The 18,792-nt window shown below is 49.3% G+C and overlaps 1 protein-coding gene across 1 annotated transcript in view; it reads left to right on the top strand.

The window, feature by feature from the left end:
* Positions 1-18,792, top strand: part of LOC140391525 (FERM, ARHGEF and pleckstrin domain-containing protein 1-like) — a 326,539-nt gene that overhangs the window by 242,990 nt on the left and 64,757 nt on the right. Inside the window, 1 exon segment of the mRNA XM_072476099.1 lies at positions 14,222-14,409. Within this exon segment, the coding sequence (XP_072332200.1) occupies positions 14,222-14,409 (188 nt within the window).

Genomic DNA, 18,792 nt, shown 5'->3' with positions numbered 1-18,792 from the left:
GTGTTGAAAGTGCACAGCTTCCTGCTGGACTGATCCAATTGAATCTGCCAAAAGCCCTTTGAGGCACCAAGCTTGGTAAAAATTTACCCGAGCCATTTCGCTCGTGATTTCTTCTCGTTTGGGTATGGGGTAGTGTTCCCTCATAATGTCGTGATTCAAATCTTTTGGGTCGATACAGATCCGGAGCTCGCCGGAGGGCTTCTTGACGCACACCATGGAGCTGGCCCATGGCGTTGGCTCCGTGACCCGGGAAAGCACTCCTTGGTCCTGCAGGTCCTGCAGCTGCTGCTTGAGGCGGTCCTTGAGTGGTGCTGGGACCCTACGAGGTGCGTGAATGACCGAAGTGGCGTCCGGTTTGAGCCGTATTCTGTACGTGTAGGGCAGTGTGCCCATGCCCTCGAAAACCTCCTGGTTGTGCGCGAGGAGTGAGTGGAGCTGCGCCCTAAAGTCTGCATCCGGGAAATCGGACGTGCCTTCTGGAGATAGAGTGTGTACCTGCTGAACGAGATAGAGGATCTTGCACGCCTGTGCGCCTAACAGAGAGTCCTTCGAGGATCCAACAATTTCAAATGATAATGTGGCTTTGTGTGAGTTGTGTGTAACATCGAGCTGGCAGGACCCCGTGGCCGGGGTGATGTTTCCATTGTAGTCAACCAGCTGGCAGTGGGATGGCAGAATCGGTGGTTTAACCTTCAGGGTCTGGAAGGCTGACCATGCGAGGAGATTGGCGGAGGCACCGGTGTCCAGGCGAAATGTGATCTGTGATCAGTTGACGTTAGGGTGGCACACCACTCATCGCCCGGATCAATGCTGTGCACTGGCAGCGGCTGGTGGTTCCGACTTGGGGACATCCGGTTCTTGTGGATTACCGCAACGCGGAAGGGCTCCCTGTCTTGGGTATCGCTGGTCTGCATACTGTCTGGATATGACTCAGTGTAGGGGGGCTGAATCACCTGCACGTCCCTGCGAGGCTGGCGGAATTGTTGGGAGTTGGCAGGTTGAGCTGCTCGACAGCAGGCAGCATAGTGGCCCATCCTGCCACAGCGAACGCATTGTCGCGCTTTGGCCGGACATTGCCGCTTTACGTGGGCGGAGCCACAGTTGCCGCACGTCATGACGTCATGGCGTTCGTTGCGCCACTGCGCATGCGTGGTGCGGTCCTGCGTAGAGCATGCCTGCGCATCACGTCCATCTGCGTCAACGTCCACTTTTTGGCGCGTACAAGCGCGTGAGGCCTCGGAAAGCTCGCAAAATGGCCGCCCGCGTCCGGGCCGCGGGCCGGGAGGAACTCGATCAACTGGACCAGCTCCGCCTTGTAGGACCCCTGCCGTGCCGTTTCGGCCGCCTGAATTTGGGAGTACCGGTTGGTCGCGTTCTCATGGAGGACGCAGGTCTCGATGGCAGTCGCCAGGGTGAGGCGCTTTATTTTAAGGAGCTGCTGGCATAGGGTGTCCGAGATGACCCCAAAAACTATCTGATCCCGTACCATGGAGTCGGAGGTGGCCTCATAGCTGCGGGACTGCGCGAGGATACAGAGGTGTGTCAAGTAAGATTGGAAAGGCTCATCCTTACCCTGCAGGCGCTGCTGGAAGAGGTACCTCTCGAAGCTCTCATTGACTTCCACGCTGAAGTGTTCGTCGAACTTCAGAAGCACCGTCTTATATTTTGTTTTGTCCTCGCCTTCCGCCAATGCCAGGGAGTTATAGATGTGGATGGCGTGTTGCCCCGCCGTGGAGAGGAGGAGGGCGATCTTCCTGGTGTCCGATGCATTCTCCCTGTCTGTGGCTTCTAGGAAGAGCTGGAAGCGCTGTTTAAACAGCTTCCAGTTTACGCCGAGATTTCCAGCGATTCGGAGCGGCTGCGGCGGGCTGATGTTTTCCATGGAGCAGGATGGCGGATTTCTGAAAGGGTGCAGGTAGGTCTCACAGTCGCTGGTTTGCATCCACTACTGGTATCATGTCGTGTTGGGTGTTCCGATGCACAAATGATCCAACACGGCTGTAGATGGTACAACTCTGTTTTATTGTCTAAACAACGGTGGCAACTAACTGCTGGCTTGGGTACGTGCTTCACCAGCTAACCTGTGGACCCAGCCCTATCACTATCCTAGTGAGGCACTCAGCACATGGTGTATGTCTGAGTGGCACGCTGTGAGCTCTGTGCTCTGAGCTGTCTCCTGGTAGAATGAGCGGGAACTGTGGTGTTCCCTGTTTTATAGTGCGTGTGCTCTCACTGGTGATTGGCTGCGATGTTGTGTGTGTGTTGGTTGGTCCAACTACCTGTCCATCAGTGTGTGTGATTGCACCATGATATGCTAATATGGATATCATGACATCCCCCCCTTTCACAAGGATATGTTCCTACATGCTAAGAAATAGAAATGTGTACTGAGTGCATCTGAGTCTGTGTGTGCAATATTTACAACATGTACATGAGGCTAAACTATATACAGAGGAAGGTGTCAGGTGCAACAGAACAACGAGGTTGTACTAATAACAGAACAAATGCAATCAGCAAACGACGAGAGAAAACTTCTGGAACAATGAACGACAAGAAAAGAAACTCGTTAACAGTACTGTAAAACAATTCAGTGAGTCCAATGTGCGAACAGGCTCTTAAGTCAAGTCTCTCAGGTGGGTGACGAATTCGGGTTGACCGCCTCAAGGGTGGGTCAGGATCCACCGGCTGAGGAATGGGCCTGGCCACGGGCGAGAGAGGAAGAGGCAGAGTGGCAGGAAGCTCAACAAAGTCGACATCAGGGACAACAGGAGGGCGTGGCACCGGTGCATGATCTCGTAGCGAGCGCGGAACCAGACGAAGGGCCCACCGATTACGGCGGCGAATGGAGCCATCAGGCATGCGAACCAGGAATGAGCGGGGAGCCACGTGGCGGAGAACCTCGGCGGTTGCCGACCAGCCACCCTCCGGTAGGTGTATGCGAATGAGCGGGAACTGTGGTGTTCCCTGTTTTATAGTGCGTGTGCTCTCACTGGTTGTGATGTTATGTGTGTGTTGGTTGGTCCAACTGCCTGTCCATCAGTGTGTGTGTGATTGCACCATGATATGCTGATGTGGTTATCATGACACACACCAGCCAGGTGGCCCACAAAGATGTCTGAGTTGCTGTGGCATTTGGGAAATATCTCCCTGTTTTTATGAGCTGCGTTCTACTACTGAGGGAGCTGAGGAAGTGACTTAAAGCTTCTTATTTAACCCAAAGTACCTGATTGTTTAAAAGAAGTACCCCTGGTATGGAGAATTCACTCCAGCGTAAGGGTTTCCCAGATGGATGAGTAATCCTCTATTAGACTGCAATAACATGAGCCATCACTGTCTCAAGGGCAGCACGGTAGCATTGTGGATAGCACAATTGCTTCACAGCTCCAGGGTCCCAGGTTCGATTCCGGCTTGGGTCACTGTCTGTGCGGAGTCTGCACATCCTCCCCGTGTGTGCGTGGGTTTCCTCCGGGTGCTCCGGTTTCCTCCCACAGTCCAAAGATGTGCAGGTTAGGTGGATTGGCCATGATAAATTGCCCTTAGTGTCCAAAATTGCCCTTAGTGTTGGGTGGGGTTACTGGGTTATGGGGATAGGGTGGAGGTGTGGGCTTGGGTAGGGTGCTCTTTCCAAGAGCCGGTGCAGACTCGATGGGCCGAATGGCCTCCTTCTGCACTGTTGATTCTATGATTCAACCCTAAATCTGGTTTGTTTACCACAAGTTGGGTTTCAACACTTTCTCCGACTGAAAAACACTCCTCCAGAGTTATCTCTTTGATTGTATTTTTGATCACCCGTCCTTGTGTGGCCCAGTGTCACTTGTTTTTATTCTTTCACGGAACGTAGGCGCCGCCGACATGGGGGTCAGCATTTGTTTCCCATGATGGCAGATCCATCTCTAAATGGAATGAGTGAACCAGGTGGGGTTTTACAACGATTGATGATCGTTGTCACGGTCACCATTACTGAGGCTAACTTTATAATTCCAGCTTTAGTAATTGGATTTAAATTCCATTAGCTTCCGTGATGGGATTTGAACCTGTGTCTCCACAGCGTTAGGCTGGGCCTCTGTTTAACTAGTCCAGTGACATTACCACTGCACTGCCATCGCCTCATAAACGTTATTTGAAAATTCTCCTGTGAAATGTCTGGGATGGTTTAATAGACTAAAGGTGCTATATAAATGTAAGCTGGTACAGGGATAGTGTGCTGAATGTGAGCTCCTGCCCCGATTGGGCATGCTGACAGCAGGACACAGGTGTGGGTGATGACTGAGACCCTTGACATTCAATGGCATTGCTTACCATCGCTGAATCCCCCACAATCAACATCCTGGGGGTTACCATTGATCAAAAACAGAACTGGACCCAGCCACATTAATACTGTGGCTACCAGAGCAGGTCAAAGGCTGGGAATCCTACGGTGAGTAATTCATCTCCTGACCCCACAAAGCCTGTCCATCATCTACAAGGCACAAGTCAGGAGTGTGATGGAATACTCTCCACTTGCCTGGATGAGCGCAGCTCCAACAACACTCGAGGAGCTCAACACCATCCAGGACAAAACAGCCCCGCTTGATTGCTCCCCCATCCACAAACATTCAATCCCTCCACCACCGCTGAACAATGGCAGCCGTGTGTACCATCTACAAGATGCACTGCAGGAACTCACCGAGGTTCCTTAGGCAGCACCTTCCAAACCCACGGCCACTACCATCTAGAAGGACAAGAGCAGCAGATACCTGGGAACCCCACCACCTGGAGGCTCCCCTCCGAGTCATTCACCTCCCTGACTTGGAAATATATCGCCGTTTCTTCACTGTCGCTGGGACAGAATCCCAAACAGCACTGTGGGTGTACCTACACCTCAGGGACTGCAGCGGATCAAGAAGGCAGCTCACCACCACCTTCTGAAGGGCAACTAGGGATGGGCGGAAGAAATACACGGCTGTGGAACCGGTGAATCCTGCCCCAGAACTTCCTGTCTCAATGATAAAAAGACAGTCTTGCATTCATGTAGCACCTTCCACACCCTCAGGACTCCCCAAAGCATTTTACAGCCAAATCAATATTTTTTGAAGTGTGGTCGCTATTGCAATGTAGGAAACACAAACAGCGTGATCGATTTTTGTGATGCTGATTGAGGGAATACTGGTCATGGCGCCAGGGAGATCGCCCCCTGCTGTCCTTCGGCATAGTAGCACGGGAGCGTTTGCGTCCGCCTTAGAGGGAAGACAGGGGTCTCGGTTTAACGTCTCATCCGAAAGATCGCACCTCAAGACAGTGCGGCGCTCCCTCGGCACTGACACTGGGAGTGGCAGCCTGGATTTTGTGCTCCAGTTTTTGAAGTGAAGTATCAAGAATGAGGGAATTCAGTTAGGTGGAGAGACCAGAGAAGTTGAGATTCTTTAGAGCAGAGAAGGAATTTCAATCAAATGTGTTCAAAATGATGAAGGCTTTCCTGAGAGAAGACAAGAGATGACTAGATATTGATCTATAACATCTGGAAGCAGTATGCATTAGGATGCAGATTTAAGTTAATTGTCAAAAACGCCAAGGGAGAGATGGGCCAATTATTTTACTCAGCTAGGTTTTAATCTAAAATTCATTGGCTGAAATGAAAATGTTTTAAAGAGGATTGGGTACGTTCCTAAGATAGAAACATTTGCCAGCCTATACGGAAAGAGCGGGAGAGTACGGCGAATTGGACAGCTCGGTCAGCGAGCTAGTACAGGCACAGTGGGCCAGGTTGTCTCCTCCTGTACTGCCCTGTTCTGTTTTTCTGTGAAAGAGCAATTAGCCCACACTGACTCCTGGTTGAAGCGCGGAAGACATTTATCAACTTCTGTCCACTGTTTTCCACCCTTCAGCCAAAACCCATTCCATGTTACACCATTCCCTTCAACACTGGGAATGTTTGTGTTTCCTACATTGCAATAACGACCACACTTCAAAAAATATTGATTTGGCTGTAAAATGCTTTGGGGAGTCCTGAGGGTGTGGAAGGTGCTACATGAATGCAACATTTGAAAATCCACACACAACAATCATTTCATTTGTCAACAGACTCAGTCACTTCCTAAACAATCACTTTGGTATGAGTTGTCTGATAGAAAGGAATATTTTTCCATTGATTGTCAATTTTATCCCATATTGCTTTTGGAAGTTTGTACGTTATCGATGTTGGGTTAATTGGTCTATTGTTAACCTGGGTCAGAACTTTAGGTTCCCCTGCCAGGGGGTACGTAGGTGGGGGTTGTCTGTTACATTGTTCGGATAGGCTTCCCACTGGACTCCTGCCTGTTCCGGCCTCTCCCTACTGCTAGGGTGGGACAGGTGAGGCCTAGGCCAACCTGACTGCCCTAGCCCCAATTGAGGCCCTTAAATGGCCAATTATTGACCACTGTTTCCCACCGGACCTCAATTTTCAGGCTTGCGGGAGGAGTTCAAAGGCAGCGTTGGGGGTGGTGTGTGTGTGTGTGTGTGTGTGGGGGGGGGGGGGGGGGGGGGGGGGGGGAATAACCCGCAAAGTGACCCTGCTCAGGCCTCTTTTGGGAAGAGGTGAAGGACCTACAGCGACAGACTCCTATTAACATCGGGTGTCCCAGCCTCCCTCAACCCCCCGCCCCACCACGGGTCAAGCCCCTGCAGGTACCCTCTCCCCCTCTCCAACAACACCTCCGCCCACCACCCTGGGACTCACCTCCCCGCCACGCCCTGAGATCCCCAAAGTTTACCTGGTTCTGAACTCCTGGGGTTTAGATCCTGGGGAGTGTGTGTAGCCCTCTGTCCCATCCACTCGGTCTTCTGACACTGCCGGGACTAGAGATCTGGCGGCAAGGGGCTTCCCTCCCAAGTGAGGGCGGAGGTCCTGCCTCCAGCCTATGAACATTTCTTGGAGCATTAACTGGCTGCGTGACGGGCAGTATTGGCGGGAAGGTGTGCTCTGCTGACTCCTCAGATGGTGGGAAGGGATATATAGCATCAAGACACATTCGAGTTCTCCTGTTCTCCTACCAACCTCACTTCCTTGCTTCAGGGGAAAAACTCTCTCCTGTGTCACTTAGAGCTGCATCAACAATACTTCTCCATGTACCCTGTATCTCAAAAGCTGGTCAACCATTCCTTTACCAGTATCATAGATGCCCTTGTCACCAGTAAATCTTTCACTGCCTGCCTACTTTCCCAGTCATTCCCTCTCAAATGGATCCTATTCCCACATCCTGAAGTTGATGGGGTGCAAGTTGCAGCATATAAACCTTGCAGCACAGAAGAAGGCCATTCTGCCCACTTTATCAGTGCTAGCTCTTTGAAACAGCTCCCCAATTAGTTGCAGCCACCCCAATGCTCTTCCCCCATAGCCTCTGTGCCAAGTATTGCCTGGCGTGTCTCTGGAGTCCCGCTCTGGAGTCTCTCGCCACATTTGCAGTAGAGGGAGACCCTGGGCTGAGAAGGTACAGGATTCGCTGGCCTCTGCTTCCCCCGGGCCCTCCTCTTCTCCAGCTGAGCTCTCCGTTTCGTTTACTTACCTGGCAGGGGTGAAACCATGATCAAGAAGGTGGTTGGGGTGGCACGTGGCGCGATGGTTAGCAGTGCTGCTTACGACACTGAGGACCCGGGTTCGATCCCGGCTCTGGGTCACTGTCCGTGTGGAGTTTGCACATTCTCCCCGTGTCTGCGTGGGTTTCACCCCCACAACCCAAAGGTGTGCAGGGTAGGTGGATTGGCCACGCTAAATTGGCCCTTAATTGGAAAAATAAAGAATTGCGTACACTAAATTTATAAAGAAAAACAAAAGATGGCAATTGGCCCAGGACGAGGCCAGCCCAGTGCACTTCGAGTGTTCTGACACCTGCGATGTCCCCACATGCGGGATACTCGACTGCACAATTTATGGCAGTGAGGCCTGCGTTCGTGCTCTCTCCTGATCATTACGGGCGGCACGGTAGCACAGTGGTTAGCACTGTTGCCTCACAGAGGCAATGACCCGGGTTCGATTCCCGGCTTGGGTCACTGTCTATGCGGAGTCTGCACGCTCTCCCAGTGTCTGTGTGAGTTTCCCCCGGAAAAAGTCCCCAAAGACGTGCTGTTAGGTGAATTAGACATTCTGAATTCTCCCTCTGTGAAGCCGAACAGGCGGCGGAATGTGGCGACTGGGGATTTTCACAGTAACTTCATTGCAGTGTTAATGTAAGCCTGCTTGTGACACTAATAAAGATTATTATTATTCGCCTCACCTCTTCGATGCTCCTCCCAACAGTCAGTCACCAGAGGTTCTGACCATCAGTGACTGCCTCCCAGTTGTTAGTGTCAGTCATCCTCATATCTCACTCCTGGGTAGTCGGGAAGCTGTGAATGCCAAGCAGGCCGTAACCCACTGTCCAGGACATCTTTGAGTGTACGTCTGTCAACCTTCCCATGAAACACCAACACATACTGTCCATTCGTGGAATCCTATCTAAGTGCAGACATTTTGTTTGGGGTTTCGAAAGCGTGGGCAGGTTGAGCGTGGTCGACACTCTGTCTGCTGTGAACAGCCAAAGGAACATTCAACCAGCCAATCACAGGGATGTAAGGCCTACATACCTGACATCACACCGGCACTGAAATTCAAACATAGCATTGTTCAATTGTGTAGTCGGCAGAGTATCATTTTGGATTGAAGGCAATATCCTGTCGGCGAGTTTCTTTGCTGTTTCAGGCGGGGGTTTCCATCCTTTTTGATCATAGTCGATGTGAACATAGGTTAATATCAATATAATTAGCCTCCGTGATTGAAATGTGTCCTTTCTGGCACAATGTTAGGCATTGTTTACCACAGGGCAAATGTCCACCAGTTTGAAAAATGAAGATCTGGGTCAGGAGGTTTCACATCGAGACACAACGGTCTGACCTGGTTTCCGTACATCTTGTGTATCAGGTGAGGGATTAAACCAAGGTCCCACCTGAGAGAACAATAAATGGTCCCATGGGACTATTTTTGCAAAAGAGTCGATGAATTCGCCACAGGGTGGAGCTCTCCCAAGACCCCGCTGATGGGTTCAATGGCAGGCAGCGATGGGGGAAGAATTTGGCAAAAGGTCCAAAAGTCAGTTTCACGCCAGCGTGAATTTCCCACGGGATCTTCTGCTGGTGCCCGGTGTGAAACTTATTTGGGATTCAGGTGAAGGCCTGTCCACCCCATCCCAATTCTTCACAGCGCGTGCGGGAGTACAAGCCGATGCGAAACACATCTGGAAAAAAGTGGAGTGCAGACGTGGGGATTCACCTGAATAATGCCTGGAGCTGCCTCTGGTGTTCAGAGTGGAGGCCGTCCACAACCCTGGACACTGGATCACCCGAGCAATGGGTCGGGGGGGGGAGTATCGACAGGTGCACATTCCAGGTTAGGTGTCCTGGAGAGGGTCCATCTTCCAACCTGGGAATCTTCCTGGAGATCGACCTTCGTTCTCATGATGTCCATCTTCCAGTGTCAGAGCGCTCCCGGAGATCTACCTTTACTTCCAGGCAGTTCACCTTTTATCTTCAATTGTGGGTCAGTGACTTTGGGGAACTTTTCAATAAGGTGCCCAGATATGACGACGGACTACGTACCACCACCGAATAACACATAAACACGTAGGGGCTGGTTTAGCACAGGGCTAAAGAGCTGGCTTTTAAAGCAGACCAAGGCAGGCCAGCAGCACGGTTCAATTCCCGCAACAGCCTCCCCGAACAGGCGGCAGAATGTGGTGACTAGGGGCTTTTCATGTCACTTCATTTGAAGCCTACTTGTGATGATAAGCGATTTTCATTTTCATTTTTCATTCAACTCCGCCCCCCCCCCCCCAACCCTCCCACAGGTTCATAATTACTGAGGTTGGGGCCGGAGGATTTGACGCATTTTCCTGCCAGCCTCCGCAGCGGGAAACACTCCACGTTTCCGCCCCCGGCATGGCACCTCGTCCCAGTATGGGAGAGTTCTGCCCTCACGCCCTGGGTCCACCAGTATTTATATCACAAAAAACATAAGTCAAACAAAAGATCTGGGGCTGGATTCTCTGCAGCCCCACGGCGAAATCGCGTTTGGCGCGGGGGGGGGGGGGGGGGGAGGGGGGATCAATGTTTACGCGAGAATCGGGGCCCAGCGCCGCTCCCGCGATTCTCCAGTCTCCAGAGAATCGCTCGCGCACGATTCACGCGGCTCGGCTGGGGGCCATTGCCAGAGGGACTCACGCGCGATGGCTGCGGACTCGGTCCGTGCCCGGGGAGGGGAGCAGAATGAGTTTTCCGGCTGTCTCTCTCTCTCTCTCTCTTTCCCCCTATCTCAAACTTGATCATTCTGTTAATTTAGCATTAATAGGTTAACCAATTACTCCCTGTATTTCATCATAATGAAAAAAAAATTAATATGCATTGGCCAGAATTTAAAATGTCTTGTGCCTGTGTATATGTTATTACTACTGTCTCTTTTTACAAGAGAAAAGAGGAGCTCCAATTATTTCCTCCCCATCAGCCATCCTTGTGTGACTGATCTGGGATATTATTGAAGCCTTGTACTAGTCTGTGTTTGGGCTCTTTTGTTACTCATAGGATTAAAACACATCATTTCACACACTTACCACACAAAAATGTTCACACATTCTCAAGTACGGACATACAGAAATTCAAATATCCGCACACAGACAGGTACACGCACACAGGCACACACACACAGGCACACACACAGGCATACACACACACACAGGCACACACACAGGCATACACACACACACAGGCATGCACACACACAGGCATACACACACACACACAGGCATACACACACACAGGCATACACACACACACAGGCATACACACACACAGGCATGCACACACACACACAGGCATACACACACACAGGCGCACACACACAGGCATACACACACACAGGCATGCACACACACACAGGCATACACACACACAGGCATACACACACACAGGCATGCACACACACAGGCATACACACACACAGGCATACACACACACAGGCATGCACACACACACACGCACACAGGCATGCACACACAGGCATACACACACAGGCATGCACACACAGGCACACACACACACACAGGCATGCACACACAGGCACACACACAGGCATACACACACACACAGGCATGCACACACAGGCACACACACAAATACACAAACACAGGCACAGGTGCACATACACACACAGGCACACACACAGAAACAGGCAGACACACACAAACATGCACATACGCGCACTGAAACAGGCACACATGCACAGGCGCACATGCACACACAGAAACAGGCAGACACACAGAGGCAGGCACACACACACACAATCAGGCACACACGCACAGGTGCACATGCACACACAAACAGAGGCAGGCATGCACACACTCACAGGTACAAGTACATGCACATACACATACACGGGCAGAGACATGCACAAAAAAATACACTGACACACACACCACACACACACAGTTTAAACATTTGAATTGTTCAATCTGGATAACCAGAATTGCAATCCCTGAACCTGAATCTAATGCTGAAGACTTTAACATTATTCTCCAATGAATATACTTTCCCCAGTCCTCAAAGACAGGCTGTCATTTCTGTCATGTTGCCATGGGAATCTCGAATTCCATTATCCTACCACAACACAGATGGTGACCTTTATGTCCTCAGGAATCCAATGTGCATCTGTTAATCTTGAAATCTTACTGATCAACCTCATTACATATTACTGAAGAATCATTAGTGACATCTTCCATATGCCTCATAAAATTAAGGAATAATTTGATTGCTGCATTTACACACACACCATTGTCACGCTTCTTCCTGGCTTTTCCCTTTGCAATGAAAGAGAAAATTATAGGGCTGAGCTAAGTCTGCCGCCGCCCTGGTCGGGGGCTGGCCAATCGGAGGGCGGGGGGGGGGGGGGGGGGGGGGTGGCCTTATAGGCAGCCGGTAAATGCGTGTGCGGGCATTGAGGGTCGGGCGCGCGGCCGATCGGGGGGTTTCTTTTTTGGGTCCAGCTCCACGGTCCAAGTCCGCCATGGAGCACGGCGTGGCCTCCGACCCGGAAGTGCGGGGGCCCGTATCTACTCTGGCTCCCTGCTTGCCCCCTGCAGGGCTAGGAATTTGAGTCCCTTTGATGCCAGTTTTTATGGTGTGAAGCTCCACCGTTTTGATGCCGGCATGGGGACATAGTCCCAGTAATGGAGAATCCACCCCTCGGCGTCATAGGGACACATTTGTGTGGGAATGGCACTTACTCGGCTATAGCGAAGTTCCGCTCAGCGCAAACCGGTGGGCCGATCCGTGGGATTAGACACCTTGGAATTTTATGGCACAACGTTCGTGATTTTGTGACTGAAACGGAATTGAATCGGCCTTTAACACTCAAAATCCCCTCAGGTCAGCCAGTGAAACTTTAAAACCTGCCAGAGGTCATTTATGTTGAAAGAATCCTTTTGCCCCAGCAGAGAAAAAAGGTCATTCAGCCCATCACAGCTGTGCTGATGTTCCTCCCCACTGAAGTCTCCAATTGCACAGCCTCCATCCCCTTAAATCATGTTTTAAATAGAACCAAGCAACTATTTAACTCCCTCCTGTACCCTGGTGTTAATAATAATGTGCGTCTAATAATTCCACATTCTAATCACTTTATGTTTGAAGGCATTTTCCTCCTCTAACCCCACGCCTGTTCAATACTTTTCCTTGCTACTGATAAATTTTAAAACGATCTTTTTTAGTAAATTTTTATCTTTGTTTGCTCCCTGTACATGAAAGTCAGGGGTGCATTTATTATATTTTGAGCGCCAGCCCTGTCTCAGCACCTCTGAATCACAGGGTTCTGGGTTCAAATCCCATCTTAGGCTAACGTACTGTGGGAGCGCTGCATTGTCGGAGGTTCTGCTTTTCGGACGATAAGGAGAGCTGAGGCCCGATCTGATGCTTGGATTTATGTCAAAGAACCCATGGGCACTGTTTTGAAGATGAATCATAAAATTGCTGCCATGCTGAAGAAGGCCCTTCGGTCCATCGAGTCTGTACCGACCCTTGGAAAGAGCACCCTCTCTCGGCCCAACCCCCCACCCTACCTCATTGTGACCCCACCTAACCCACACACCTTTGGATCCTAATAGGCAATTTATCATGGCTAATCCACCTAACCTGCACATCTTTGGACTGTGGGAGGAAACCGGAGCACCCGGAGGAAACCCACGCAGACACGCGGAGAACATGCAGACTCCGCACGGACAGTGATCCAAGACTGAGATTGAACCCGGGTCCCTGGCGCTGTGAGGCAGCAGTGCTAACCACCGTCCCACCCTCAGCAGAGGATTATCCCTGGAGTCCAGGCCAATATTTATCCCTCAATCAACATCATAAAATAACAGATTATCTGGTCACTGTCACATTGTTGCTTGTGGGACTTTGCTGTGTCTAAATTAGTGGCCACATTTTCAAATTTACAGTCATGACTATTGTTCAAAAAGTACTTTGCTTGGAAATCGCTTTGAATCATCCAGGGCTAACTAAAACAGCTATATAAATATGAGTATCTTTTTCTTTATATCCACTTATCTACTTTTTAAATATGTGTCTATATCTGTTAATTATTTTTTACCTATAATAAGTTGAGTATTACATGTGTGTGTGAATCCACCTATCTATTATTTATATGTAACATATATCATGTGAGGAGAGATTGACTCGGTTAGGATTGTTCTCGCTGGAGTTCAGAAGAATGAGGGGGGATCTCATAGAGACTATAAAATTCTAACAGGACTGGACAGGGTAGACGCAGGGAAGATGTTACCAATGATGGGTGTGTCCAGAACCAGGGGTCACAGTCTGAGGATTCAGGGTAAACCATTTCGGACAGAGATAAGGAGACATTTCTTCACACAAAGAGCGGTGAGCCTGCGGAATTCATTACCACAGGAAGTAGTTGATGCTAAAACTTTGAATTTATTCAAGAGGAGGCTGGATATAGCATTTGGGGCGAATGGGATCAAAGGTTATGGGGAGAAAGCAGGATTAGGCTATTGAGTTGGATGATCAGCCATGATCGTGATGAATGGCGGAGCAGGCTCGAAGGGCCAAAAGGCCTCCTCCTGCTCCTATCTTCTATGAATCTGTGTATGTATGTATCTTCCAGCCAGTTGTAGAGTTCGGCCTGTGCTCAGGGTTGAAAATCTAACCTGCATTCCCCTGTTTGTTCCAGGTTCCCTGGTGTGCAGCCCACATGTGTCAGAACTCTCGCTGAATTCACAAGTTGGTCCGGGTGTTCAGAATCTCTCCCTGTCTCCTCGCCTGAGCCCAGACGGCAAACAGCACTCGCCACTGATGACTCCGCTCCTGACAGATGCAGCCTGCGTCAAGACTGACGACGAAGAAGAAATGAGGAGAAAGGTTTGATCTTGATTAGGAACATAGGAACAGGAGTAGGCCGTTCAGCCCCTCGAGCCTGCCCCGCCATTCAATGAGATCATGGCTGATCCTTGACCTAGCTCCGTATACCTGCCTTTGGCCCCTATCCCTTAATGCTGAACAAAAACCTATCGTCAACTTGCTTCAACTGCTGATTGTGGGAAAGAGATCCAAACGTCTACCATCCTTTGATTACCTCCTTCCCTCCCCGTAGTCCTACTGGGCAAGAGACATCATGGTTTCAACAGCAATGGCCATATAGCCTGATGTCAAATCAGAAAGCCATCATATGTAAACTGGGGGCACTTCAATTATTGTACAGCCCTAACACAGCAATTGTAGCGTGATAAGTCAAACACTCACGATATATGTAATCCGATTTCTTTTGGCTTGAAATTTAAGATTTACATTAATTTCAATGGTTTTAAGGTGATTGGCAAAAGAAAGAGATTATTTTTAAAAAAATTTAGAGTACCCAATTCTATTTTTTTTCCAATTAAGGGGCAATTTAGCGTGGCCAATCCACCTACCCTGCACATCTTTGGGTTGTGGGGTTGAAACCCACTCATACACAGGTAGAATGCGCAAACTCCACACGGACAGTGTGGCCCGGAGCCGGGATCGAACCCGGGTCCTCGGCTCCATGAGGAAGCAGTGCTAACCACTGTGCCACCGTGCTGCCCAAAAGAAAGAAGATGATACTTTTTTCCCCCCCGCAGTGAGCTGTTGAGATCAGGAATGTGCTGCTTGAAAGGGAGAAGGCAATAGGAACTTTCAAAAGAGAATTGGATAGAGAGGACAGATTTGTAGTAAAGTGAGGAAAAAGTAAGAGTGGAACTAATTGGACAGCTCTTTCAGAAGATCAAGCATAAGCACAACTTATTTACTTAAAAAAAAATAAATATAGAGTTCCCAATTCATTTTTTCCCCCATTAAGGGGCAATTTAGTGTGGCCAATTCACCTACCCTGCACATCTTTGGGTTGTGGGGCTGAGACCACGCAGACACGGGGAGAATGTGCAAACTCCACAGGGACAGTGACCCGGGGCTGGGATCGAACCCGGGTCCTTGGCGCCGTGAGGCAGCAGTGCTAACCACTGCGCCACCCTGCCACCAACGTTTTAAAATGTTAATATAGTGAATTGAACATTTCTGCTGAAGTACTTTTCCAGAATCCATTGAGTACGGGTATGTATGAATTAATAAGGTATATGAATTAATAAGGTATATTTGTTAGATTAGAGAAATTAAACATCCAGAAGTTTGAATTCTGCGTCAAACAATGACTGAAAATAAGCAAACCTGTTTTGAAACTAGGTATTGTAGTCGTCAATATTCATCCTCAATCATTGATTCTTGCGAGAATGAGAACTTCATTCCTTTTAACACCTTACTGTAGTTTATGTTAGAGGTTACAAGGTCAAGATTGTTTTGTCCCTGCTTCTCTTCGCCTAGAACTCTCATCCATGTCTTTGTGATCACTCAACTATTCCTGGTCCACCTTCCACCCTCCATACACTGAAGCTCACTCAAATCTCTGGTGCCTCTATTGTAACTCTCACCAAATCCCATTCACCCATCGCCCTGTGCTTGCTGATCGAAAAGGCTTCTGAGCCGGGATCACTTCAATTTTAAAATTCTCATTCTTGTTTTCAGATTTCTCCCTGACGATTTGTAGCCTCCTCCAGCCCCTTGAACCCTCTGCAATATCAGCTCGCTCCAGTTCTGCACTCTTACATCTCCCTGATTTGAATCCCTCCGCTTTTGCTGGCTGTATACCTGCCAAGGCCCCAAACTCCAAAATTCACTTCCTTAATTTCTCTGCCTCGCTCTCCTCCTTAAAACCTACCTCTACGACCAGGTTTTTTCACACCTGTGCTGATAGTTCTTCACCTGGTTCAGTGTCAAGATGTGTTGGCCCTGCTGCCTTTGAAGCACCTTGGGATATGTTACTTCTACAAACAGACAGTAGCCAGCACAGCCAGCCAATGATTATCATCTTGCCTGACGCTTCCCTATTCAGTTCTGAGAGAGTGCTGCACTGTCAGAGCTGCAATCATTTAGATCCAAGCTTGATTTAAAAGATCCCATGACAACTCCTTTGAAGAGGAGCAGAGAGGTTCCATCTATTGGCCCAATGGACATTTATTCCTCAGTCAAAATCACTACGAGAGCATGATCATTATCACATTGCTGTTATCGGGAGCTTGCTGTGAGCAAATTGGTTGCTGTGTTCCCTACATTACAACTATGACATCACTCCCAAGGTGCTTCATTGGTTATTCAGCATTTTGGGATGCCCAGAGGATATAAAGGGCACTATATAAATGCATATCTTGTTACATTATACACAATATTACCTAGTGCAAATAAAATGACAAATCGTCAATTCACTTCAGAAACGGGAGGTCAAAAATCAACACTTTAAAATATTACTGCCAACAAATAAAATGTATAATTATAAACTTGTGAAAAACCCCCTTGAATGTATTGTTCAGTTTACCATTTCCCAATGCTATGGTACATTCCGTAGATGGTACATTTCAGCCAGAGTGCCTCTGATTGGATGATCAGTGAGGACATCTGACGGGGAATGTTACAAGTGGAGATTTTCTCATCTCACTTGCTGGCTGCGAGAGCTTCTCCTGTGACTGACGTGGTTGCTAAAACAGGTTCATGATTATTTTATTATTGTAATGATCCCTGACACCACCGGCCGGATTTTCCTGGAGTCAGAACGACTTTGGAGCCTCTCACAAATGGGACCCAATTCCGGGATTCCTGCCCCTATTCCCGGTGCCCCCAATTCTTGACGACAAGGGATAAGGGAGGGAATGTTGTGGGCGCGGCCTGAATCCCTTTCCTGGCCGGCTGTATTGCAGGGGTAAACGTTTCCTAAACCCCAACAATTTCCGCGGTGTGCCAGCTTGTAGTGGGTTCACGGCCCCTCGGAAGAGTTCCATATTCTGAATTTGTGAGCCCTCCATTCCAACCCAATCGCACCTCAAGCCCCCATTCCAACTTGTGGCCCCCATCGACCCCCAGTGGAATATTAATCACAGGATCCTAAATCACACTCCGTAGCCCTCTCCTGTTAGATATGCAATTCCTTACTCTTCAGGAGCTTATCCAAGTCCCATTAGAAAGTCACATCCTCCACCGCTCCCTCAGGCAGTGCATTCTCAATCCTAACCACCTGCTGGGTAAAATGTTTTTCCTTGTGTGGCCCTTGATTCTTTTATCCTTCACCTTCAATCTGAGAGTTCAAATTTTGCCCGTTGGAGGAAGGTCAGGTTTCTAAATATGGCAGAATTTTGAACGTAATTGACTAACATCCTTTTCCTCTTTGATTGTGGGAGTTGTGTAGAGCCATTTCCTATTCAACAAAATACCCTTCCACATTTCTGAGATGTCAATGGGAAGGATTGTCAGGATTATATGTAATGCGATGATATTCATCCAGGAATGCATAGCGTGCCATTCAATAGAAAATAGTAATTAGTAGTCCGAGGCTTAGTACGGTCCCTGCCTGTAGTATTCATAGACAGCAGAATAATTGATATCCCTGTGTACAATTCTCTCTGCACTGACTAAGAATCAGAAAATCAAACCAATAATGCACACTCAAATTGTAGAGTTTGAACACATAGAATTTACAGTGCAGAAGGAGGCCATTCGGCCCATCGGGTCTGCACCGGCCCTTGGAAAGAGCACCCTACTTAAGCCCATCCCTCCACCCTATCCCCGTAACCCACTAACCACACCTAAGGGGCAATTTAGCATGGCCAATACACCTAACCCGCACATCTTTGGACTGCGGGAGGAAACCAGAGCGCCCGGATGAAACGCACGCGGTCACGGGAGAACGTGCAGACTCCGCACAGGCAGTGACCCAAAGCCGGAATTGAACCCGGGTCCCCGGCGCTGTGAAGCAGCAGTGCTGACCACTGTGACTGCCTATTGTATCATTCTATCTTGCTGCTTACGAGTAAATGATCTAATGTCATAGAAGGAGGCCACTCAGCTCATTGGGTTGGTTTCTGCGTTCCCACGCCAGTGAGTTGGATGGTTTGTAAAACTTAGCGTGTGCCCTGCCCGCTACCTTGCCTGTACTCACCACCACCATCCCCTCTCTCCCACGCAACACTCCACCCCCACCGACCTGTCTCAAATTTCTACGGTGGTCAGAGAAGGCATCAGGTGACCCGCCCACCTTGGGCCTTTTTAGGCCTTAAGTGACAATTCATGACCACTTGAGCGCCTCATCCCACCCCCACCGCATTTTGCCTGCAGCAGGAGGTGGCCTGCACCATTTGGGAAGCTTGACATCTTTAGTTGCATGGTCTGGTGTCAGGCAAGGCTTCC

This window comes from Scyliorhinus torazame, chromosome 15 (genome assembly GCF_047496885.1).
Source record: "Scyliorhinus torazame isolate Kashiwa2021f chromosome 15, sScyTor2.1, whole genome shotgun sequence".
NCBI classification, from domain to species: Eukaryota; Metazoa; Chordata; class Chondrichthyes; order Carcharhiniformes; family Scyliorhinidae; genus Scyliorhinus; species Scyliorhinus torazame.
This window is presented reverse-complemented; position numbering and strand designations above follow the sequence as displayed.